This window comes from Ambystoma mexicanum, chromosome 11, assembly GCF_040938575.1.
Source record: "Ambystoma mexicanum isolate Mex_15411 chromosome 11, UKY_AmexF1_1, whole genome shotgun sequence".
NCBI lineage: Eukaryota > Metazoa > Chordata > Amphibia > Caudata > Ambystomatidae > Ambystoma > Ambystoma mexicanum.
The window spans coordinates 691,804,786-691,831,652 of NC_090934.1; the positions used below are offsets into that span (position 1 = coordinate 691,804,786).

The 26,867-nt window shown below is 44.8% G+C and overlaps 1 protein-coding gene across 1 annotated transcript in view; it reads left to right on the top strand.

The window, feature by feature from the left end:
* Positions 1–26,867, top strand: part of RCN1 (reticulocalbin 1) — a 162,165-nt gene that overhangs the window by 38,114 nt on the left and 97,184 nt on the right. The window contains exons 2-3 of the mRNA XM_069623559.1: positions 13,372–13,565; positions 26,682–26,860. Coding sequence (XP_069479660.1) covers positions 13,372–13,565; positions 26,682–26,860 — 373 coding nt within the window. The remainder of the gene's footprint in view (positions 1–13,371; positions 13,566–26,681; positions 26,861–26,867) is intronic.

Genomic DNA, 26,867 nt, shown 5'->3' on the forward strand with positions numbered 1-26,867 from the left:
AGAAAGGTGTGATATGAGTGGTATGTCACTCAGAATATTGAACCTATAGACACAATAAATATTTCATTTGTGCATTGCATGCTATGCTGAGACCTGGGTGTATTAACACCATCCATTACTTTTTCAGCAGCACACTTCTGTGTGTGCCGCCATCTCTCCTCTATCCCTGTGGCATCAGTTCTCTCTCACTAAGGTGGGTCGGAACTGGCGCTGCATGTTCCTTTTTTTTGTGTGGTGTTTGTTTTTTTTTTTTTTTTTTTTTTTTTTTTTGTCCTCGACTTCCATCTAATGTAAGCAGGGGACACCCTGGCCCCCATTACACTGAATAAGGAGAGTGGGGGATATCTCTGCTCCTCTTAGTTGGTGTAATGATGGTCAGCATTCAGCATTTTTGTTCTGCGCAAGGGTGCAGTATTTTTAATGTCACCACAATCGTGGCGACATTTTGGTACGTTCCCATGTCATCATATCAGCATGTGCCTGATGTCAGGTGTGCAGCTGCATGTTGAATTGCATACTGGTGGACATAGCACAGTGGAAGGAACCATATGGTACAGGGATCAAAATGGAGTTTTGATGATCAAGAGCTGAACACTGCTCCTGGATAACTGGAATCGCCATGTGTGCAAGAGCTACAGTAGTTGTCAAACAGCCTCCAAAACACGATTCTTTGTTCTCCCTATCGCCATGTGCCTAAAGGCATACTGACTGCACGTTTCCATGGTTTGGCCCCAAATGCAAGCTGCAGTGTCCATGTGTAAAGGTTTAGCAAGATGTTGTGTCATCTGCTTTTCTACAAAATAGGCCCACCATTGCATTCACATGATGGCGCTGAGCACATAGTGCCATGCCAAGCAGAGCTTTGACCCATACACGCTTGTACGTGCTTTGTGATCGCAGCTTGGCTTTTGGGAAGTTTAAACAATCAACTTTAAAAACGGGAGCAGACTTTGGGGGTGGGGGGGTCGGAGGGAGGTGTCTGGGTACAAACATCTCCCTTCATCTTATTTTTATGTTATCTGTTACAGGCTACATTTATCAGCTGAAAATTACATTGTACAAAATGCCATTTCTCATCTTAAGCAAATGGGCACTTCATTATTTATATTGTAGACTTATGTAGGAACGATGATATTACAATCAAAACACACCGATTGGAATACGAGTTAGTGTTTGTTGATTAAATCAATAGAGTATGCAATTTGTTTAGGACTACTAGCCCCATATTTTATTTGACATGGAAATGAGGGCCCCGACTACTGTCATGAATATTTAGTCCAATTAGCAGCTTCTAGCCACACCCAAGCCAAGCCCATGCGCGAGTCGAAAGCTACTATCTGGGAATACGCCATTTGCCCCTTCGATGAATGCTAGCTCTTCACATCAAAACGCAACACCATTTCATTCTTGACAAAAGAATTATCACTCGCCAATAGGTAGTGGTGAGAGCACATTTTGTGGTCTGGTAACGGTGGATGTTCCACTGTATCAAATGCTGCTGAGAGCTCAAATTGGATGAGGAGGCATCATTCCCCTTTGTGAAGGGTACGCCAAATGTACACTACAACCAGGTAGGGTGACAGATTTGGTGCTGCTGCACTTTCTGAAGCCTGATTGGTATTCCCTGGACAGATTTATCTCTGCAATGTACTTATTCAGTGCATTGATAGTGCACCTAAGTTGTTTTAGCCAAAGAAGTAGAGGCATTGGGTGGGTTGGTAATTGTTGAAGTCAAAATGATCATCCAATACTGTTTTCCGAGGACACATTTTCTCCACTTTTAAGTAGTTTGGGAAATCACCCAATGGAGCTGATGTATTGATCTGGAGCCATCCAGGACCCAGGAAGCTCAATGTTTCCTTCACTAGAGAGGCAGTTATAGGATCAGCTGCAAGTTCACAATTTTGAGAGTTGACTGTCTATTGGTGGTATTCCAACGAGATGTGTAGACTCATAACTGGCCAGAAATGTGCACGCAGTCAGATTTTGTGACTTTTAAAAAGAAATCTGCCAACTCGTCTCTATTTGGTGTAGGAATCTTATAAGGGGTTGGATGCATGTTTTGGCAACATTTAATATTTTCGCTGGCTTCCTTTCACATGGAAGGACATTCTCCAATCAAAGCCGTTTGTAATGGTTGCTCTTAGACCGCTTGCTTAGTGCATCCAAGCGCCTCCAATCCATTTTAGACTATAGCAGTTGCCTGCTCAAGTTTAGTCTGAGACATGGCTGACCACACATTTCGCCTGCATCTTTTCAATTTGAAAAATAAGGTGTGCTCCCTCTGACGAATCGATTCAGTCACTTTCCCCAAGTGGGGAGCCCATTCCGGTGAGAATAGGGAGGTGAGCCCATTATGCAATAATCTCCCCCAGTGGTGGCAGTCAGCGGGACCTCCCAAGGAGAGACACCCCTGTTGGGGAGAAGGACTCCCTTTCCCATGAGGAACTCCCTTCATATTATCCACCATAGCGCAACGCTGCTCTGCTAACAAGTGTTCAGATTCCTCTTACCTGTACGACTGTAATCTCATACCAGAAGAAAAACCTTGTACTATGATGAACAAGAATGTAGGAGGAATAGTACCTGCCTAGTAAGCACTCAGATGAAGTTAACAAGAGGTATGATGAATGCATCAAAGACACAAAGGACTTTACTGAGAAGCTGGTAAAGCTCCAGTTGTGTGCCATAAAGAGAGGTGGACTCTGAGAAGTAGGAAGTGAAGCCCGAAGTCTCGAACTGGCTAGATTGAGAAGGCTGGGAAACTAAGGGAGACACTGCTTCATGCGTTTGAGAGCAGCCACAGAGAACCAGTGACAGCGACGCGCTGCCCCATCAACTAAGAAGACTGAGCTGGTAAAAGTCCCTGGTGGAACATCAAAGCCGGGTCGAAGGACCGCCCTCCTGTTGTCATGTCAGAGAAGCTGGACGCCAGGGACAGACCCGAGGCAGTCTGTACATATAAGTGGTTTTAAAACTTAGAACAGAAGGAAGAAGTTGGTGGCAGAGGAGGGAAACCCAGAGAACCCACTGTTGTGATGATACCGCGGAGACACAGCGAAGTGTATTGGATTCCATGAGTAAGAGAAAACCAAAGAAGCATCCTGACCGAATACGGGAAAGAAGAGAAGAAAAACTTGATCTGGTGTTGCAGACACTTGACACTACAGGTAAAGGGGAGAGTGGGAGACCCACGGAGCAAGGCCTAGAGAATCCCTCTGAAATCCTGCATACTCATCCCTGTGAGTGGAAAATATATCAGAAGATATCAGAAGAGTGAAGCTCACTCGGAGACACTGCACACTTGTCCCACTAGTTGGAAAGAATAACAGAAGTGTCAGTATCATACTGAAGCTAGTCATATTTGTTCTATTAAGCAAGAGTCAAACGGATACATTTCTCAGTGTGAAGAGCAAGTCTGCAGAGTACAGAGAACAAGCCTACAAGGACCTGAGAAGATCCCAAAAGCTATTAAAAGGAATAGCCAGGTACTCTGCTGAAAAGCATCCCAGGAGAAGGCAGTCATTCTCGTGGTCTTTTTGTTGTTTGTGTTCGTTGTAGGGCTAGAATAGCTTAGCTTTTTGGACTGGGGACAAACTATTTACTTTGGACTTAACAACCTATGTCTAGCACCCTAGTTTATTTGCGCTCAGTATGGAAACCCTTAACATAAGGAAAGTTAGGCATTGTCTTATTATTCGAATAAAATCATTGTGAACATGGCACACAATTGTCTGTCTCCTCCTTCTGACCTACCAAATCACCCCCCACGCATTGACCTCGGTGGAAGAAGACCACTCTGAGACATAAACTGAATAGCCTCACAAAGGTCTACAGAGTAATCGCGGGACAATATCTGAGCCAAATGGTGCTGTTAGCTAGACCCTCTGCATATTCTGGTGTAGCCATATTCCCATCCTGATCCCAGTTGGGAAGAGTATCCCCCAATGCTCTTGCCTGCCAGCAATCTCATTTGGCTGTCTGCCACTGAGAAGCTGATATTGGTGTAGGTGCGTTGTGCGTCCTAATGTTTGTGAGGGAGGGGATGCAATGTCACAGTAGTAGATAATTACACAGGGTCTTTTACGCTTCCGAAAGGACATTCCATACTCGCAGGCTCCAATGGTCTGAAAATCAAATGCCCCCCCCATCCCCCACCACCAACCCTTCACCCCTCCTTTGCAGTGTTCCATGTACCTAGGACATGCCTCTTATAAACACTCGTGTCTATTGTCACTGTATTGAACCAGACAAATGTGTCCCCAATTCTCGTTGAACATCTTAGAACATAATTTTCAGAGTAGCAGGAACGCAGCTGTTTATGTGCACAACAAGGTCTCCTCTACAACACAAATGTCACTATCGCTACTGAAATAAGTCACGAGTATACACACAGGTGCTCTGGTATATAAAGTCACAATTGTAATGTATGTTTGCTGATCACAAGAAAAATGCTAGCTTTAACGTGGCTATCTTAAAAGTTTTAAATCTTGGTCTGACCGACCATTGGTTACTTACTGACTTGTGTGCGAAAGGATTTGCTGGAACTTTGCTGTAAAGACATTTTTCTGAAATGGTTGCCATGTAGGCCTGCTCGAAGTGGGCTGGCTCCAACCACAAAGTCTGTCAGCGGCTGTCTTTCTGCAGACAAAGGGATAAAGCCACTCGTAGGGTGGAACAAGAGTCATTTCAAACTTTGGAAAAAGATAAAGCAATATCAGTCGGGTGATAGCCAAACAATCCCTTAATTACTAATTGTGTGCAGGCAGACGAGGGGCTGAATAGATGTTCGGGGATCCCTTTCAGAGCAGACATAAATTGCTGATGCAACAAGAGAACAGATGGCTACAATCTCCAACTTGAATGGTCGATGCAAGATAATGCATGGGCACCAGTGACATTCCTGGCAGCTCGCGCTCGGCACCGTTTACTCTCGTGGGAAGGAGCCACACTGGAGTTAGTGGACTGAGAATCGCGTTAGGACTGTATCACCAAAATGCTCGTTAAACGCAAGGTGCCCCCTTTCTCGAGTTATTGCTGCTTTAACACAATTGAATAATGATTTGCTGTAATATGAGCATAAGCGACAAACACGGCAGGTAGTTGGAAAGTGAGCTGAGAAATAAAGCAACATAGCATACGGACCCATAACTACTTCTGTCTTTATTTCCACAAGGGGAACTTAAGTAAATGGTTGCTACAATGGTGTTCGCGAGTCATGTCTGAATCTTGGATAGTTTCGCCCCCAGAGGGGATGCTCCAGAAAAGAGCTGTGTGGAATGTTCTGCTCGGCCATTGCCAAGGGCACGCTGGTTGGATATTGACATACACTGACTATTTTTGCCCCTTCTAGTAAAGCATTTTCTCCCCCCGGAGGTCTCCATCATATTCTGACCCACTCTGTTTACTAGGAGCCTATTACGTTTTGTGAAAGATTTTTTTAATTTTTTTGTTGTTGTGTTAGTTCAAACGTTTTATTGGCGCTGTTCAGCGAACGTCACATGGCAACGTAGTTCTACATGTATCCAGCTCTAATCCTCTCACTAGCAAAAATCAGTGGAGCGTGCAGACATAACGTACAATTAGCAGCGAAATAACAGCATTGTATCAAAATGACAGTGGGTACACAGTGCGCTATTCCCAGCAAGTACATGAGGACGGATGCATAGCTCATTGTGCGGTTGAGGGGTTAAACTGCATATTTTAGTCTCTTCATAAGGAATGACTGGACATAGAGGCTTAAAGGGAGGGCGGTTTCATTGGCCAGTTAAGTGTCTGGTTACTCATATTTATAGGGGGGTATATGGATGTTTCCTGAAGGGGTCTTGTTGCTAGTTGTTGTTCACATTAAGGGCAAATGGCTGATTCCCTATCACATTTCATTGATACATTTGTAGTGTTGGCAAGTGACCAGGTTATATGAGCTCAACTTTAAGTTGGACAGGCTTAATGGTGCTTTGAATTGCATGTTTAAGGTCCGTACTAGAGGGGCTAAGTATTAGGATCTAACTGGAAATATCTTTTGCAGATTGTTGCTACGAGAAGGTATCGAGGAGGTCAAACACCTCATCGACTGGATACTAAGAAGTGTTTGCTATTATTATCCGCAAATTGCGACAAAACTTTTACCTCTGTCTAAAAGTGCCACAGGGTTGTTTTTTGCTTAACAGGAAAAGAGGTTTTAATTTTCATCTGGGGAACCGAGAGAATAGAGTATGCGGGTATAGGTCTTGGCTCCTGGGAAATGCACTCCCATTAATGGACTGTAATATACATGGTGAAAAAAACAGGCCCTAATTCAAAAATGCTATTTAGCCGTGTCGGTGGGGGACCAGGTCCAGCCTGTACCACTCCACTGTTGAAGATAAAACATTGTTTCTTTACTGGTGCCCATATATCTTTGAACATTTTAAAACCGAGTATTGCATCTTCTTGTGTCAACCAAGGATGTGGACAGTTAAAAACTATGATGGCCTTTTGACCAGGAAATACAAGGGATTGTTTCAGAGAGTGAATAGGGCAGAGTTACTGGCATGTAGATCGCAAAAAACGAACAAATACACATCTGACATTCCAAAAATGCATGCACAGTTGCTCCTAGGGCATATCTAAAGGTGGTTCAACTAGAGCGGGGGCAGGGGGGAGGCAGTATGCAGGTGGCTGAGGGTGATGAAAAGAAGTTAAGTAATGTCCGGCTGGGGAAATTGAAGTTGGGCTGGGAAAGGAAAGGGCATCCTGTGGAAACGGCAGGGTTAGAAATATTTGGTGAAAGGGGATACAGGGCTCTAAAAGTTGAGCAAGTCAGGAGTGTGCCAGCAAAATACATTCAGGAAAAGAAAACGCACATGTTTAAGAAGAAAATCTTGCTGAAACACTGAATCAGGCAAACCTTTGAAAATGTAAACATTTTGACTCAAAATGGAAGTAGATGTAATTGAGCGAAATGTGATTTTTTTTTTTCTCTTTTTTTTTTTTTTTTTTCTCATGTGGACCTCTTAAAGACAATGTAGGATTCCAGGGAGGTGAGGAGCATTTCAAGCAGGCACAGCAGTCCCCTTCTGTGACTCTGGAACAGAAAAGAGCAAGAATACAGATACAATGTTTTTGTTATTTCTTTTTTTGTTTTAGTTGGGAGTAAAATTATTTTTAGAGCTAAAAAAAAAGTTATTCACATACTCGATGGGATTTTATTTTGCATAATTCAAACTCCATATTGTAACTCGAAAGGGTAGGCATGAATACTTGAACTATTGAAAAGATGAGATCGCAATAATAATGATACACCTTAGTTATGTTTAACTTTTGTTTCTGGATTTTACTCCCTTTCGTGCCAAGTTCAAAAACTTGGCCAGACCTTTTAGCCCACTGTTTTAGTTACATTACCAACACATCTTTCAAAGATTCCTTAGCTACACAATACAACTCTGCCCTTACGTGAGTTGTACCCTCCAGAGTCCCACACTCATGCTTACCAATAACCTATCACATTTGAGAAACACACATCCCTACTTTGACAACCATAACCGGCCCCCTACTCATCCCAATAGTTTTTCATCTCTGATTATGGTCGTTCTATTGTCTAGTTTCTCTTTGCTATCACCATTTCCCCCCCAATGCTCTTTCTTTCCATACACAAAGGCGGGTAACACCCTGGCATGGTCACACTATGCCACTTTTTGTACAAGACGAGGCTCTGTAAAGAACACTACTATGGTAACGGGTGCAGTGTAAATATTAGATAATATAACTTAAAATTCCTAAGCCCCACCTCAGGTATTGCTTTTGATGTCTTCTCCCATTTAAGGCACTGGATGGTTCTGAGTCGAGTTCTTGCTGGGAACATGTACTTCAGGAAATAGTTAGGGCTTCACCAGAACTATATATTTCTAGTTGGAGCCCAGATTTCAGAAGTTGCTTGTGAATGGGTAGAATCGTGAGATGGTAGAATAATAGGTCTGGGGAGGCCCTGTCCACAGCTTGCATCGTTGTGCAATCATTGCAGTCATTCCTGTGTGCTGACTGCGTTCTCTTTTCAGTGCACTGTACACAGTATCACTGCTTGCAGCAGCTATCCACGCCTGGCAAAAGTAGCGTATGAGCCACTAGCAGTTATTTAACAGTGGAAACGTTGGTCGAGTTGTGGCAGAAGAAGGGGTGAAATGAGAATGGAGCGGACCAGGGTTCATAGAAGACATTTAAGGCCACTAGCCCAAGGACCTGTACATTTGGGATTGAGGCACATGCATGACTATGATCACAACTGAGCTTGATATGCAGGAAGTGTACCCACTACTGTTAGTCAGAAAGCTCAATTGTTACCACATGTGGTAGTCCTTTGTACTTTTTGCTGGCCTTGCATGTTTTTGAACTTGTTTTCCTCCCTGCAAGGCTTCACCCTAAGCCTGAATGAGAATGTGCCTCTGTGTCTTATGTGCTCTGCCTTCAAGAGACTGTATGACTTCTATGATAGGGGCACTCCACAAGTACCCATAGTCTCGCAGAGAGAGTACCCTCTCTTTGTTAGTCATGGGACTAGGCTGGTTTTAGAGTTTTGAACTGTGTAACATGGGCCTACAAGTTGGAATCCATTTAGCCTGAAAGCATGCTTTTGACCCCTCCTCCATGGTCTTTGTTTACACTAGAAGATCTGAGGGGTCGCTTGACTAGTCCATGTCCCGATCTGTATGCACGAGAGGAAGTAGACCTTTATTGGGGGCTGCAGTTAGCTTTAAGCCAGTCTGACTTGCATATACAGAGGCCTGTCTGGGACAGTGTGGATTTATTTCTTGTGTCAGACTCTCCCAGAATTCATGGTCTGCTTGGATGGGATGGCCTGCAATTGGCTGACCACCACTCTGTTTGAATGGTGGTTGGTGTGTGATTGGGTGCAGTGTTCATCCACTGATTCTCAAGGGGATAAAAGCAGCCCCGCCTTAGCCACTCACCTGGTCTACAGCTGGATCTTTGAACCTGAGATCTAGATATCCTGCTACTCGAGGAAGGACTGAAACTCTGCGGCATCATCCTTTGGCACTCCAAACAATCACACTGCAAAGCTCTGCATAGCCAAGAAGACCAAAAGGACTCGCAGTGGTGCTCATTTCCCCTGAACATTTGGGGATACCTGAATTGAATCACAGTTCCTGTTCAAATGCCTCATCTCCCTGCAGTGCTTGACTGTGCCTGCATTGCTCGACTCGGAGGTGGGTGCAACTTCTCTGCCAGGATACTGAACGCTAGAACAATTCTCTAAAACTGCCACTTACCGGATATGTCATGGCATCTTCTATTTTACAACGTTTACTTATCTTCAAGTGTTTTGCTTTGTTCCTCTTTGCCTTTTCTTATATGAAGATTATTTATTTTTTACAAATCTAGTGTAAAATAATCTGTCAATTGGCATTAATGAAAAGTATGTACTGTATCTGTGAACCTCCATTTCTAGAGGGTTAGGCCTGGGCTGTGTAAGGGAATGACCCAAAACCTGAGCGATGAAAACAATCCAAAATAGGCTAACTAAACGATTCACCGTTTGCAAGGAAAACAATTTAGTAACATGCGGAAAGTATCAGAAGGTACCATAGAACCGAACCAGAACAGAGCTTGCCCCACCAAAAGAAGTTACAGCTTTTGTAGCGGAAAACCGAAAATTAACTTAACTATGCATAACAAAGATTACAACATGATCCTTCACTCCGTTTGGCTAACACCTATAAACCATTCTAATGATCCTCTATTGTCCATTACCATATTGGCCACACTTTATCTAAAATACACTCCTTTGTGACCTGCTACATCCTCATTGTGAAAGTATTTGATTGACTACCAGGTACATCGTCACCATAATACATTTCTCTAACTAGTTAATATTCCTGACCATCACGTGATGTGCACCCCGTCCTTCTGAGGCTGATCAAAGTGTGGCTAGCGAGGTAAACTCTGCCTGGCATCTTCTCCTACCAGCACTTCCTCATGTAAGTCACTTTAATTTGCTTTACACTCTTGCCAACCTGACTTTGCCTAGTGTACTCTCCTGCCAGGGCTTGCTCATGTGCTTTGCTTAATATATGTGCAAACATGACTTGACTTGCTTTACCCACTCCTAAATTTGGAAGTGCCTGGTATGCTCTCCTGCCAGGACTTTCCAAATTGGTATGTTTCTCATATTCATTCTATTAGTCTTTTTCTGATTATATTGGGGTTCATATTCCCTCTCATTTGTTCTATTGTCCTTTATCCTTCTTTGGCAGCATAGCAGAAGTGCCACGGCATCCCAGTTACTCACTGGAGGACTCCTCAGCATTCTTTGGTTCCTCTGTGGTGAACAGGAAGCTGTGTGGTGCCCAGTCTACACTTCGCAGGCTCGTTTGCGGCTTCCATGTCCTTTGCAGCACCTGGTTGCCTCCTGAGCCTCTCTGTCTTTGAGTGGTGTTGAGAATGCTCCTAGGTTCCCATGGCCACAAAGAAGTCTCTGCGTTCCTTCCTCCTGTAGTCTCTACATGGCAAACCCGCTCTTGCAGTCCTCTGTCTTCTGCCTTCTACCTGATCCAGCTGGATACACAGACTTCTTGGCTCAGTGGTCTCTTGGTCAACACCGAGAGGGCGAAACCTCCTCAATCAGCGTGTCTACCCTGTCAACTGGTTAGTGTTTTTTTAAATGTCCCGGCACCTATTATGCACTCGAAACCACTACAGCGCATCTTGTGCTTCTCATCCTTGCGGAACCTCACTACTCCATTCAGCTTTCTCGTCACAGTAATTTCTCATGCATGGAAATGGTGGTCAGTTCTTGGAAACGTATATATTGAACACAGGAAGGTATTCTCAGTAGCTTCCATGAATGAATGAAGGGAGCCATGACAAGCAATCGAGGTACGAGAAATGGAAGGGATATCCCTAAAATGAAAAGGGGGGGATACCATGTCTCGTCTAATGATGTATCACTCCCGAGGGTCAACTCCCTCCATATCGTCCTCGCTCATATAGGCGCCCCCAGCGTAATGATCAGGTATTGGCTGCCATCCCCTGGGAACATCGGGCGAGGTTACCGCTGGGAAAGGAGTAATTGCATCATCAGATTAATCATAGTGGTCTCCTGGGGAATAATCATGGAAAGTGATGTTATATTGCAACATGGCTGTCCTAAACACCTGGTCAAGAATGCATATAAAAGGGCCAAGAACAACAATAGGGAAGCGATTCTTGAGTATGCTAACAGTAAAAAAAAAGACTGAGAAGTTGGTCTTTGTGAGCAGCATTTTAGTGTCGATTTAATGCTATACAAAAAAGTCCTGAAAGTGGAAGGTCTTGAGGTGGCAGAAGGCCATTAGAACCACCTGTTATGGGGTTTAAAAGAAGTAGTAATCTGAAGGACCAGCTAATGAGGATCGATATTAAAGTTAAAAAAATGGAAAAACATACCCCAGCTATGGAGGATGAGAAAACTAGAGGGGCACGCCCATTGCAGGAAAAGTACATTTTGCGACCAAACGCACAGAAACATTGAGGTGGATTTAGGCTTTGCTACTCTGAGGCGTCAAAGATCCTTTATGAACTGTAATTCAGAAATGGTGGTTTACACCATTTGCCATTCTTGTGAGTCATTGTATATCGGGAAGATAGAAAGAAAGGACAGGATGAGAAGGACTGAACACAAAAGTTGTATACAAAATAACATTGTGTTGGCCCTTTTTAGTGGAGCATTTTTCTGCGCTGAATCACACAGCAGAGACATTGAAATTGACTGTCTTGTATGAACTAAAGAAGGGCAGTGATACAGGTACAGACAAGGAACGGATGCTAAGGAAATAACAAGAGTTTTTTTTTTTGTTTGTTTTTTTTTTTACAATGTTTTGAGGGGCCTAAATGAATGTATAGAATGGCACAGCATTATCTTCTAATCGCTGAGTATTTATACAACATGAAGTGGATTAATTACTATTGTCCATTTCCCAATTAAAAAAAAGAAGAATTTTTAAAAATATTTTTTCTTTTTTAAAACCAACAATGGTTGTAATGTGTCCAAATCAAACTGTCTGGAGCTCAATATAACAGCTAATTGTTGTGAGTTGACTCTTGTATCGTAAGAAGTAGATGCCTGAAAGCAATTAAAGAAAAGAACTTTGCAACACTTTGATATCGGTACGCACCCAGCTGAAATAATGCAGGAAGAACAAAAACATACTACATCCTGACGGAATGCAGTGCGAGACAAAAGCGGCAGACGTTGGAATAATACAGTCTACACAGAGACAATAAGCTCTACCTATAAGTAGGAGAATACAGTCCCTAGATTCCAACTACGTTGCATGCAGTAGTTTCAATAGAGTAAGCGTAAATTGACGCTCGTGTAGCCATACTCTGGGTGGTACCTGATGCGTGTGTTTGTTCTTGTAGTTTTAAACTGAGGTCCGTGTTGAGCCTGGAATGAGAAAAAACATACAAGGGGATCCGACTGTGAAACGCCGAAAAGTATGTTTTTTAGAGTTAATAAAGCTTCAAGCAGATATTAGCTCGCAGTTAAAAGGGGGTGTCTCTTCAGCAGAATACAAGCAGACTAAATAACTCCCTCCAATGCAGAAGAGGAATACAATAAAGTGAGTGCATTTATAGTCCTTTAGCTTTGAAAGTTGTACAATTCAAAATACTTGACACTTATTTATTATGTTACATACTGTGTTTTTAAAGGCACACAGAGAACATTAGCAATGCAGGCTCAAGACTCTAAAGAAGGAATAGTCATTATGAATGAGTGGATTTGAATGGAACATGCCACTATGGTGCAGATTGTACATTTAAGATGTATACAACAAAGACATATGTACAAGACGTGTGTAGTATTACAAAACAGTGGTCTGTTAAATCACTAAGTCTCATCACTTTTAAAATTGGGTGGTATCCCCTGATGAAGATCCATGATTCCATCAGAATAGATGGAAGGAAACCTGTTGAGTAGATCGGTTATCATGTGAAGCACTTTGGAGAACCTGTGCACTTTAGAAAGTATGTAAAACGGGCACCCTAGTGACAAAATGACTTTTCTTATGTGGAATGAATAAGGAACTGTGTTTTCATGTATGAATTGTTTGCTGTACGTCGTGTCTTAAGATAAGAGTCATACAGACTTGCAGTACTATTTAATGTGATTATGCGTTATACAAATTAAATGTAAATAAAATAAAACATTTAAAATAGAGTCATTGGCATGTTTGCTGGTAGGAGGGAATAAAAAAATATGTATTTATTGATTTTTATGAAGGAGTTTACTAAGTTTGGAACATATGCACAACCCGAAAATGAACAAACAGGTCTGATGTTTTAATGGTAATCATGTTGTGTATGTCTTTGATTATTTGTACCTTCCTTTTTCAGAAAAATTGTGGAAAGGATAGATTTTGATAAAGATGGCTATGTGACAGCAGATGAACTGAAAAGCTGGATCCGAAGAGTTCAGAAGCGTTACATCTATGAAAATGTTGCAAAAGTGTGGCGAGACTATGACACCGACAAAGACAACAAAATATCCTGGGAAGAATACAAGCAAGCCACATACGGCTATTACCTAGGTAAACATTGCTGTGCTCTCATTTGAATGCATTAGGTTTCCTGCTGTGGCTAAAATTGGCTTAGGAGCAATGCCCCAAGGACCAGCCCAACTGTCGACAATATTGTAGATAATGCAGTCCAGCGTGAGGACTTGCGTGCACTGTGCATCTGGTTGTTTTAAGGAATGCTTTTTAGAAAGCACATTGTTCCACTATTTCTTCCTAATAATGCATCACCAGGTACAACTAATCTAATTGGATAAATGGCAGATGCTAATCATTTGTACCAATGAATTCATAACACTGCCCCTATCTTACTTTTCTTCCAGCACAACATGTTTAGAAAATGTTTTAAAGAAAATGGCAAATTTGAGATTTTTTTGGTTCATTTCCTTTTTTTCTTTTTCCTTTTATTTGCTTGATTATTTATTTTTTGTGGGTGAGCAGGTCAATTACACTTTTGCAGTCAAAGGAATTTAGTGCCTGGTGACCTCGTACAAGTTGCCTCGTGTCGTCATGTTAGCTTTTTAGGACCCCTATCAGCTTGTTTATCAGAGGGAAGTGAGTCATGCAATATTCAATGTAACGCAAAGGACCATTTTCAGCTCTTTCTGTATAAGAACTATCTAATCAAACGTTAACGGGAACGCCTTATCTAGTACTATCTTTACATCGCCCTAACCCATACCTACTTAGGCATGTTTGCCCGCGCTTGTATGTACGGTTTTTAGCAAGACTGTTTTAGTATTTAAGATCAGCCTCTAAACCCAGATTATTTTCGGTCAGTGGAAGAACTACATAAATATCGTCATTTTGGATGGACTTGTAAATGGTTTAGAAAACCGTTCGTAAGTGGCTACATTTGCGAAGACCATCGCTCCTCGTGTGCATCTCCCTCTCAGCCATTTTGGTCAGGTTTCCCCAGACGCAGTAGAAACAGCACTGCATCTGCTCCCAGAAGGGAAACATCTGATTTTGATGCAGGGCTACGGCCTCGGTATCCAGATGGATTTCCCCTGCTTTGATATACATGGAAAAAAAAAATGGCGGCCACCAGGTTTGCATGTGTGAGTCTCCATTGCTGTTCGCTGGACATGATATCAAAGTGCATTTTCCACTTTCTCATGTCTTGAGACCAAACAAGTGGTTACTTCTAGACTAACACAAAAGCACTGACCCCATGCTTTTTACCATTTTTGGAGTCCTCCTTCCCTTTGACATCCACTAAGTCCGATCATTAAAATGTTGCATTACCTTTTTGTTTTGATTGTTTCAAATTGTATCCAGTGGGGCACTTGGTATTGGCTTAGTGCCTTAGGTGCCTTAGGTGTTGATATCGTCAGTAGGACACCCAGCAAATATGTTACATCGCACTATGTGGGTCCTGCGACTTTTATTCATTAACCTAGGAAACACTGTGACAAAGAAACACATCTGAAAACAATGTTTAACTCCACCAATGAACAATTGTGAGGATTAAGTTCAAAACCCTCTGCATTATACACAAGGCCTTCTGGGGCCTGGGGCCAAAATACCTTCAACTCTCTCTTCCTAAATATCTTCCTTCTCGAGCTGTTCGCTCATCCACCTCCAACTCCCTCAGGGTCAGCCGCTTCTCCAAGCAACAAGTTGGGGCTAGATCTCTCTCCGCGGCAGGGACCTCCCTCTGGAACAGCCTTCCTGCCTCCCTGAAGGGTGAGGAGAACCATCTCCGGTTCCGGAAGCACCTCAAAACCTTCCTCTTTGCTTCTGCTTTCTCTCCCCCTCTCCCCTGCTAAATTCCTGACTGAAATTGCACTGAATCTGCAACTGGGCCACTGTCACCGATCTCGGTCCTTGGCCCAACCACTCTCCCCTTGCACTGCCTCCCTGGCAACCCCTGCACTGCGGGACTGTCTCTGTATCCCTACAGCCCCCCCTTCCCAGCACTTGTCTGCACTTACCTGGCACTTGCCACCAGCTGGCCCTTATTATTTATCTTGTTATTCTAATACCCCTGTACTGCACTTTCCCCTCTCCCTTTCCCCTTGCACTTTTCCCTTCCCCTCTACCCATGCACTTGCGCGATCTGAATGACACCTGGCCTAGTAGGATCGCTGTCTGTCTTCCCTTTGTTCCCCCTCCCTGCCTCGTTGCTCCTTGAAACACTTGTGTATAGGCGCGTTACAAATACCATACCATATCATATCATTATAGAAGCATCTGAAAAACAGAGCCAATTCCCCCATAACATACCCCATCATTTGTATGGGCTGCAACAGCTCATGTCCATAAAGGTATTTATCATAGCTTGCCACGCTGTCTCTGAAGAGGAGCCGCTCCTGCCTAGGAGGAGAGCATGATATACGACATCAGTGGAGTGGTTAAATGCCATTGTAGCAGAGACAGCTTTTGGTGCCAGGTGAGTTGTGGGGGGGAGGGTGCTTCTTGAGGGCCCAGAGACGTTCCTATTGAGTCAAGTTCAGTGGCGACTAGTGAATATTTTCAGTGCAGGAGCATCAATAGTTCCCCCACATTAGAGTGAGTGGCAAAGAAGCAAGCGATGCCCAAATAACCTAAGCAGTCACGAATGGTAAACGGGAGCTCTTTACAAAATATTCATGAAACCTGCGCCCACAGTTTATGCCATCATTGGTAAAACAGTTTCCTAATGTCATGCGTACAATATATGCAAGCATTCCTACTGTAAATTCGTTTTATGATGCTGTCTCCGCAATATACACTGAACACGTACAAGCACTCGCGCTGGTGCACTTCAATATCCATCCCCACTCTGCCTTCCTCGCCCCCTCTTCCCCACTCTCTCCCCCTCTTTCCCACTACCCACTCACTCTCCGTGCCTATAAACAATTGTGTACAGGTGCGTTTATAAATGTCTTTCTCTCGCTTTCTCTCTCTCTCCCCCTCCTCTTCACCCACTCCCCAACACAGGATGTATTTAAACTGAAGAGGGTCCAGTCATCCAACAGTGCTGCACCAGAAAGACCACTAAGTAATGGGGGTTGAGGGGAGAACATATTTCTAATTAATTTCTATGACTTAAGGCTGGTTATCCCCCACCCAATGTAGTGCTCTTTTATTTTCATGTTTGCACAGACAGTGGTCTTCCAAAGAGCCTTCGACCCCACACCCCTTTGAAGCCATAACAATGGCAGTAGGCACTGTACAAATCTCAAATAACATAACTGGAAAATTCTCACTGCTAACTGATAAGCAATCACTATCTTAGACCTGACAAATTGATTTTCAATTTAATTATTGATATTTAGTACCCGGCGAGGGACAATCAGATTGTTACAAACCAGACAAAGACTCACCTGCCAAGGTGCGCAGTTCCACGTCCCTCAGAGTTCCATCCTTTTCTTCGTCGGGCCACCATGGAAAGGGAGAAGGGGCTAAGTATAGTCTGTTCCCTGAGTCATGGTGGTCATTTTTTTTGCTCAAGTCGAGAATCTGTTGACACGCCTTTTCTCAACTCAAGTAAAAATACTGTTAGTAGCTTGGTAGAATGTGCCAGGGTACTAATAGCAATAGAGAACCTTGGAGGGGGGCATTGCAAGTCTGGTAATGCCCCCGGGGCTACGTTAAAGCCCCTGCTTTGCTCAGGTTTGTAACTATCACCTGTGAAGATTCCTGCTGATCCCACACTGAAACCCTGCCTAACATCTCCTCCCAGGTGGCCAGGGGAAGGCAGACTCTTCCTGATTCCAGCCCTGGGGGTGATGTACTGTGGGAGGATCACCTGGGAGGAGACATGGCCCAGGGTGGTGAAGAGATTCCGTGGGATGAGACACAGTATCTTTCCTCTGACAGGAAGACTGTTAGCACTGTGCCTAAAGAGGTTATGGCTTATTTTCATTCTAATGTTGCTCAACCTCATATTAGATCTAGAGTTGTAAACACCAAGGGTATGAAATCAGAAGGAACTATACTGAAAAGATCCTTTTTGATATCCCAAACTAATTACCGTCTTCCATCCCAAGGGTACAATGTAAAGGATTATGGCAATGTTGTCTTCACTAAACCATCTTCCTCTGTGATGGCTAATTCTCATTACCCCTCTGTTAAAAGCTTTAAGGGAATTAAATATACCCTTACAAATAATTCAGAACTTGAAAAACCTAACTTTAGTGGAAGAAACTAATTGTCCCAGAATCCTAGAGGTACTGAGAATGAGGGCTGAAGAAGCATATAGATGTAGTAGTCTGTCAATTATGGCTAATAGTTCACACCTGAAGACAATCATTGAACCTGTGAGGCATAAAAGGTCCCAACAGGAAAGGAGAAGCAGAAGGAGCTGGAAGGCTGGCTGTAGCTATAGTAGCAGAGGAGAAGCACGGGGCTGGCAAATCACAAGAAAGTGGAAGAACAGAAGGGACGCCGGAACATGGAGAGAGCAGAATTCACCTGCAAGTGTAAAGTACTGTCCTTCCAAAATCTTAAGTTCAGAGGCTGCTCAACAGAAGGCGTGCAATAGACAGTTTTCCACCTTTTGAGCCTTATTGCCGTGATTGCAGAGCTGTGAATGTGCAGGAGACTAAGGCCAGAAGCAAAAGGCAAGCAGAGGGTCTCGGGCGGAAAAGAAACTCCCAAATCAAGTAGCTGAACCGGAGACACCCGTGCCGGAGAAGGATGTGGCTCCCCACTGAGCCAGAAGTAATAGAAGTTATAGAGGAAGTTGGGAAAGCCGTGCAACCGGCAAAACCAGTGTCTAGGAAGCCGGTGATTGAAGCACAGCATTCAAATACACTGCGCGAGCCTTGCCAATAACTGTAGCCAGCTCCTAAGTAACTCACATATTGCTAAATGTGAGTAAAAGTTGTTAGTTCTATCCAAACTCTTACCAATAATGGAATTGTAGCACTCGCATATAACACTAAAGATTCATACTCGCGTTATGAGCTAATACCATTGTTGAAGCATTTAAAGACTGTTATTACCTAACAGAGTGGAAATGTGTCCCTAATTAGCAAGAGGGAATGCTCTCTAACCCATTACCGAATACCTGACCTTGACTAAATACGAGTTAAAAGATGAGAGTGAACGCTCCATCAAAAAGAGGTTGCATGTGCCTAATTGTAATTCCCAAAGGAAGTCCGAACTACATCCTTTGCTGTTACGCAGGAGTCAATTCTTAATTCAACTTCAAACCTCGAATTCCACTTTAAAGACAGATCACATGTGCCTAATTGTGTTTTCACTTAAAAGACTGAACTCCATACCATAGCCAGAAGTGACATTCTTTTGATTACAAAGAAGTAGAGACTGTAAAGTATTGAAGAGTTAGAACAAGCTTTACCTAAGCTAAGAGGCAAATCGTTTTCATAGTGAAACCAGTCTTGCCAAGAGTTAAAGAGCTATCTAACTACACTGTGAAGTTGTTAAGTCAAGTGACCTAAGAAACACATACACCATTATTACCTGAAGGTGAGAGAGTGGCACATAAGCTTCTGGGTAATTACCTGGGCTGAAACTTGGCACAAAGGTGGATGGGAAGCACATGCTTTTGAAGAATATTCTGAAGTAAATTACAACCTGTGGTGCTAAAGACTGCTGAAGATAGAAAGGAGCGAGACTTGTGGGCAGAAGCAGGTTGTGCTTGTGGTAGTTAGACAGGCGGGAGAGGCATCTGCCCCTTTTAAGAAAGCATTTGAAAGGAAGAGTGTCTTGTCAAAATCTACCTAATAATTCAAAAGTACTGAGCAGTAGTAGTAATACTTGAACTGTGGTGGTATGAGGTTGTTGGCAGATGTCATATTGAAGGGGTTTGAAGCAGTAACATACTCTGGGACAAAGGTGACTGTTCTCCTAGTACCAGCAGTAGAAGTGTGGATATTGAAAATGAAAGCTGTAGCCCAGAGACAGCATACTGACACATCTATTAAAAGTAGAGTTGTAACTGAAGAAGTGATTCTTTTGAACTGCAGCCATTTATCTGAAGGAAGAGACAATCGATCATAACCAGGATTACCATTGGTGTGATTTCTTTTTCTGGAAGTTGGAAGGGGATTTTATTCAACCAGGAACCAAGAGTTGTTACCAGTGGATTTTTGTGTGATGACCTTTTGCTTTGACTTTGAACTTTCAGGAACTGGCTCAAAAACCTTTCTTTTGCTGGACATTTTTGGAGTTAACATTCAAGCCTGAGGAAGGAATCTTACCCAGGACAGGAGAAGGCCATTCAGATATTGTGTTAATATGTTTTATTATATTATGTTGCTATATAATTTCCTTTGTATGTTTGTTTAGTGTGAGGGCCAGTTTTCCCATGCTAGAGAATGTTCCCTTAGCCTTTAAAGTAGGCAAGGAATTCCTCTGTAGAGTAGGGCAAGCAAGGCAGTTTCTTTAAATAATTTCTTAAATAACATGGCTTATTTTGAGAAATCTACAAGCCATTCTCCGTCCCGCATTATTGACCCCTCACATACACCGGGGACTTTACCCGACCGGTAATGCCCCCTCTCCTCAGGTTTTAGTGCTTTGTTCGCTCACTAAGCAGGAGACCCAATACTAGACACTTTCCCTTGAGACCGAAATTATTTTAAATACAAACAACATAAAATGCATTCATGGTGGTGTGCATGATATTGGACAAAAGTCAAAGGAGTCATATTTGTACCCTGGAGGACAAGGGTTAAGGCGCATTCTGTATCTCTACGGAGTAGTTTATTTGGTCACTGCTGAACACAGTGGAAATTTGATAATTGTGTTCAGGTCTGTGTATGCACGCATCCAAATGGACGATTATTCAGAAAATGGGACAGTTTGGAAATCATTTTAAAATGAAATCACATTTGAGAAACAAGACAAATCACTTATTTCACAAGCATGCATTAGCCAGTGTATTTAATAATAAACAGTTTATTTTCAGAAAATGTGTGTATTATAATTTTAAAACAAAACCTCATGCCTAGTCAAGTTGGCATATTACATGACCACTAGGGGGTGCAGAAGCCGGCAGCCTGAACCGGCGCCTCCTCTCAACAGGCTGAATCTTTCAACAATAAAGCAATTTAAAGAGCAATTCTGATACTTACCTCTCTCCGTTCCGGCTACCCTACTCCTGGGGCTCCTCCATCTGCGATCCCGACGAAAATCGGATCCGCTTTCATCTATTTCTGTATCCCCCCCTGGTGAGGCCTCCTCCTGCTCCACCACCAGCCTGGCTCTTGCGGTGATCCTTCCTGCTCGGCAGACGGCTGGGACTGCGGTGTGCTCTTCTGCCTCCGGGATTCACCCAGCACCTGCAGCAGTCCTGTCCAGTCGCTTACCTCACTTGTGGTGTTTGATCGTCCGGAGTCGCGACTGGGCCATGGCTGTTGGAGGCCTCCTGTGCTCTCTGTACCGTCTCGCCTCCATTCCGGCTGCTGGGGTCCCTGCGGGGTGAAGCCGTTCGGAGTCCCTCCTTCCTGATTCCCTCCCGCCACCGGCAGCCCTCCTCGTACGTGAGAGGACTCGGCGCCTGCAGTCGCCAACACCATCCTGTCTCCTCCGGAGCTCCGTTGAACTGCGGTGAGTTTCCAACTCCTCGTGTCACCCGGCGCCTTTCTCAATCCTGGTGCCTGCCCTGCCGCTGTGTTGTGCCTGCTCAGGGAGCCACCGTTTTGACTCTGTCCCGCTGCCAGCGGCCCTCCTTCATTCTTGGGTGAGCTTGGCCACAAAAGTGCCACCCAGCACCTGCAATCAATCTGGGTGCCTTAATTGTGGTCCTCTACTGCTGGAGACGAGGGTGGCTGCGTGGGGTCCCAGCGGGATCAGGGCTGCTCAGATCGCCTCCGCTCTGTCCCTGGGCGATCCACCTTTCACACTGACCCTCTGGGTCCTGGCAGGACCGTGACTGCTTGGGGTGCCTCTTTGCCATCTCTGAGCTGCTGCCACTGGCCCGCCCCGTCTGAAATAAATTCTGGCTGCATGGGATTGCCTTCACTAGCCTGGCTCCTCCTGGCTGGCTACTCAGGATCCCGGCTCCAGCCCTACTGCCTCTGATGTTTGAAGTCCTCCAAGTGTGGCTGCTTAGGATCCCAACCCTACTTTGCCACCAGCAACCCTTCACGCTCTGGTGCGGGTTCACCCATGGAACATCGCTGCTTCAGCCCTCCCTCCTTGACTGACTTTGTTCTTCTCTGGCGCCCACACCACTCCTGGCCCCATCGCCTGCGGCCTTCCCAACTCAAGTGTGGGTGCAGCTACGGTGGATCCCTGCTTTGTGCTATCCACTACTTGACTTCCTCCACTGGTGACTTTCAACTGTGCCTGGTGCCACCTGCGACGCCCCCCCACCCCACACATGAGCGAGAGTAGTCTGGAGATTCGCCGCATCAGTCTGACCACCATGTCTGCCTGAATTCTCCCACCAAGACTTCCTTATTACTCCTTCCTTCCACCTGTTGCCCTCCCTGCCCACGTCTGGGTGCAATTGTATTAGTTTTCACTACCTACTCACCCACCTCAACAACTGGTTTCTATTACTCCAAATTCAGTCCGCCTGCCCACATCCCTACTCCTCACTTACCCCCACTACCATTCGAGTCCTAGTGCCTTCGTCCCTCCCCACCCAAGAATAAGGGCAGCACCCCATCATCCTGACTTCAGCTGCCTGCCTTAACCACCCCGGCCCCTTCCACCACTGACCCTTTCTAAGATCTGGAACCCCCAGCTCTCACTATTCTTGACTTGGTACTTCAACCCAGCCTCGTGACCACCATCTGCCAACTCCAACCGCCTGGGCCCTCCACCAATGCCCCTATTGATGATCTGACCCCTGCTTAGGTCTAGGTGAGGTCACTCTGGTTCCCCCTTGACTGGCCTTCGACTGCCTATGGTCACCTCCTGGCCCTTGACTACCTGCAGTATCAGTCGACTGCTGTCTACGACTTCTTTTATGTCCAGCCTGCCTTCAACTGCCTGTGGTCACCTTCTAGCCCTGGACTGCCTGCAGTATTGGGTGCCTGCTGTCTACGACCCTGTTTTGGCTCTGGTCCTCCTTCTGCCATCGCCTGTGATTTCCATTGGCATCACCTGTTGCTTGCTGCCTGGCGCTTCCACTCCGTCCCTACACCTCCCCCCATTGACCCTCACCTGTCTGTGTCAGGTGCCCCTCCATTCTGCTCCTGGTCTGCTGCTACCCTCTCCCCATCTCTCTCCTAACTTGGTCCCCTGATTACTGTCCCTACTTGAAACTGCTAAACTGATCTCTGTCTTCACTGTCACAAGACTCTACAGCAACGATCCTTCCTTACTCATCCCTTCTTTGAGCCCTCTGTTATGCAATTTTCCGAATCTCCTTTTCACCACCCTTTCTTCCTTCCTCCCCCTTTTCACTACACCTTCCTTCTCCTCTCCCTTTTACTCTCCTTTTCCCTCCTAATGCCCAGCCTTCTCCCCTATCCCCCCACACTCCTCCTGTCATATTTCTTCCCACTCTCACCACCCTAACCTTCTATACCCCCCTACCTCCCGCCACTCCAATCACTTGAACAGGGCATTCTGGAATGCCAGATCCATCTGCAACAACACTGCAGCTGTTCTTGAACTGTTCCTTCGCCTCAACCTCCATTTTCTATGCCTAACTGAAACCTGGATCCCCCCCCATAACATTCTGTCCCTGCTTCCTTAACCACCTCCTCTTCCTCCTTTTCTCACACCCCTCGCGCTACTGGCCGTGGCGGAGGCGTTGGCCTCCTCTACCACCCCAAGTACATCTCCTCTTCCTCCTCACCATCTCTCCCTTCTTTCCCTACCTTTGAATTACTCTACAAATCTTTCTCCTCTCCCCACCCTATTTCTTTCCTGATCATCTATCGTCCCCCTGGCCCTCTCTTCCTTCTATGAAGACCTGGATCCCCTTCTCTCGCTTATCTCTCCCTCACCCTCTCCTCTATCTGTGCTTGGCAATTTTAATATCCACCTTCCTTCTCCCCCTCAATATTCTCCCCTCTTCTCTATCTTTGACTCCTACCTCCTTTCCCCTCTTCCTTCCTTCCCCCACTCACTCCTCTGGCTCCACCATGGACCTCCTCTTCAATTCTTCCTACCCCTCTTCCCCTGTCTCTACTCTTCCTATCTATCTCTCTGCCTTACTTTCTTTCTCCCTTTCTCCTCTCTCACATTCCTCCGCCCCTAACCCATCCCCTCCAATCTACTCACGGCATGATTTACGCAACTTTGACCCCTCCCTCTTTATTGACACTTGCTCTTCTTTTCTTCCAACTCTCCAAGACTTCTCCTTATTATCTGCAAATGACGCTCCATCCTCCCTTTCCTCTTCCATTTCCTCCTCCCTTGATCAACTCTACCCCCTTTCTCCTTTCTGCCCCAACCCAAAAACCTTCTCAACCTTGGCTTACTCCTCAACTCCTCTCTATGCGACGCCTTGTCTGACGTCTCGAGAGACTCTGGCTCAAAACTCCCTCGCTTTCTAACCAAACCTCTTACTTCTCTTACCACACACTCTACGACTCTGGTCTTGCCTCTGCTAAATCCTCTTCTCCAACCTACTCCAATCTCAAGCCACTCACCCTCGCCGTATCTTCCAAACTCTCTCTCGACTTCTCTCCCCCCACTCCTGATCTCTCCTCCAATTCTACACTCTCCCCTTCTGATTTCGCCAACTTCTTTTCCTCTAAGATTCTTACCCTTTGCCAAAAAATCCACACCACCTCAGATTTCACTTCTACTCCTCCCCCCTCCCTCTTCCTGCATGTCCATCTTCTCTCCCGTCTCTCCTTCTGAAGTCTCCACCCTCCTATCCAAAGCCCACCCCACGTCCGCACCAACTGACCCTCTTTTCCCTTCTCATCCCTAAGATTTACCCTCTTCTTATCCCCTACCTCACCTCCTTCTTCAACATCTGTCTCTCCTCAGCTACCTTTCCCTCTGCTTTCAAACATGCCACGATCATCCCTATTCTGAAGAAACCTTCTGCTGATCCACGTCTCACCTAACTTCAGACATATCTCTCTTCTCCCATTCCTTCCCAAGCTTCTCAAGCGCCTTGCCTACTCAAAGCTCTCATCCTTTGTTACTAACTCCATCCCAAACATTCCCCTGAAACTGCTCTCACCTCTATTCTCAACTCCCTTCTCTCTGCTCGCCATGCCAAACAATCCTCTATCCTTATTCTCCTCGACCTCTCTGCAGCCTTTGACACTGTCGATCATCCCCTCTTCCTTCACACTCTTTCTGCCTTTGGCTTCAAAGGCTCTGTCCTCGACTGGTTATCCTCTTACCTCTCTTCCCGCTCCTTTACTGTCTCCTTGGGTGGCCGGTCCTCTCCTACCTATTCTCTTGAATACGGTGTACCCCAAGGATCGGTACTTGGTCCTTTCCTCTTCTCTCATTACACCTCCCTCATTGCCCCTGTTATCTCCTCGTTTGGCATCTCCCACCACTTCTATGCTGACGACACGCCACTCTTTCTCTCTTTCTCGTCTGACCTTCACCAAAAACTCTCCTCCTGCCTTACTGCCATTAAGAACTGGATGTCTTCCCGCTTTCTCTCTCTTAACACTGACAAAACCAAAGTTGTATTCTTTCCCTCTAACTCTCTTCCCCTTACCTCTCCTCCCCCATTCATTCACTTCCCCCCTCCAATCTCCCTATCTCTCTTCAAGCTCGTAATTTGGGCATTCTCTTTGACTCCTCTCTCTCCTTCTCCCAACATTTTCCTCACTTCCTGCACCTGTTGCTATCACCTCTTCAATATTCGCAAAATCCGTCTTTCTCTCACTTTCCACGCTACCAAGCTCTTAATCCCCTGCTTCTTCTACTTCTCTTCCCTACTCTTTGGACTTCCTGCTTCTCATCTCGCCCCTCTTAAATCCATCTACCACTCTGCTGTTCGTACCCTGTCTCCTTACCGCCTGTGACTCCATCTCTTCCTCTCTCTCTTACCTTGGCTGGCTTCCTTTTCACTCCCAACTTAAGTTTCAATTGCTCTGCCTTGTCTTCAAATCTCTCCATGGTCTTGCTCCCCCTTATCTCTCCTCCCTTCTCTCCTTCTACTCTCCCTCCCGCTCCATTCGGTCCGCTGACCATGTCCTTCTCACTGTACCTCCGCCCCCTTGTGCCTCATCCTGTTTCCACTCCTTCCAACTCCTAACACCTCTACACTGGAACTCCCTTCCTCTTGCTATCCGTTCTACCCCCACCTTCACCTCATTCCGCACTTCCCTTAAATCTCTCCTCCTCCATTCTCCTCCCTGAAACTCCTTCCCCCCTCCTTACTTTCTCCCTATCTCCCCCTCTCCTGCCTTCCCCTCTCACCCTTCCCCCTTCCCTCCTCCTACCCTTCTCCACCACCCCCCCTATCCACTCCCACTCCCCTTCTCTACCTATCCCCTTCAGTTAATTGCTCTTTTCACTGTTTTGTTGACTGATTCATAATGTAGTTGGTTCAACTGTTATATTGTTTGTTTATGTACTATGTTGTTCCATTGTACAGCGCTTTGGTGTAAGGCGCTTTATAAATCAATAAATACAAATACAAATTATTGCTATACTGTTGGCCTTTGCCCCTGGACGATTAGGCCCACATTCACTGAGAGGCCTGCCCTGGTGGTGTTTTCACTTGCCACACCAAAATATTTCTTGCAGATACCGAGTTTAGCAATGGTGGAGTAGATACGTACAACAGTAGCAGCTTTGTGCCTATGTGCCTTTCCGTCCATTTAAATCATTTTGTATGTTCTGGTGATAAATGTCGATCACTTTAGAACAGCAACCACCTGATGAAGATCCCTTTGTATCCTGAGGCTTTTTAGAGGCACAATTGAGGCACAACCCACAGAGAAACTAATTAACACTAGTGTACCTCTAATATCTGTCTTTAAGAGTGCTGTCAAGTTATTAAGTAGAAAACCAGTTTAAAAAATCTGCCTTATCGGAAAAAAACAGAACATTTCTCGTGATATTTTGGGTTTAGCTGTCTTAAAGTTGGAAGAAATTTAAATTTCTCGAATGTACAGTGCATGCATAGCCAACCAGTATAAATGTACTTTCACTCTCACTCTCAAATGGAAAACGTATTTTCATGAAACCATCAAGTTTTCTCTATTATTAGTACACTTGTTTTATTACAGCTTTTGGGATAATCTCTATTTGATAACTAATTCAACCGTTTTTGTAATCTACCAATAGCAAATCCTGAAGAATTTCAAGATGGGAATGACCAATTTAGCTTTAAGAAAATGATGCCTCGCGATGAAAGACGATTCAAGACGGCAGACCTAGATGGAGACATGGCTGCCACCAGAGAAGAGTTCACATCGTTTCTTCATCCAGAAGAATTTGAGCACATGAAAGATATTGTTGTGCTGGTATGAA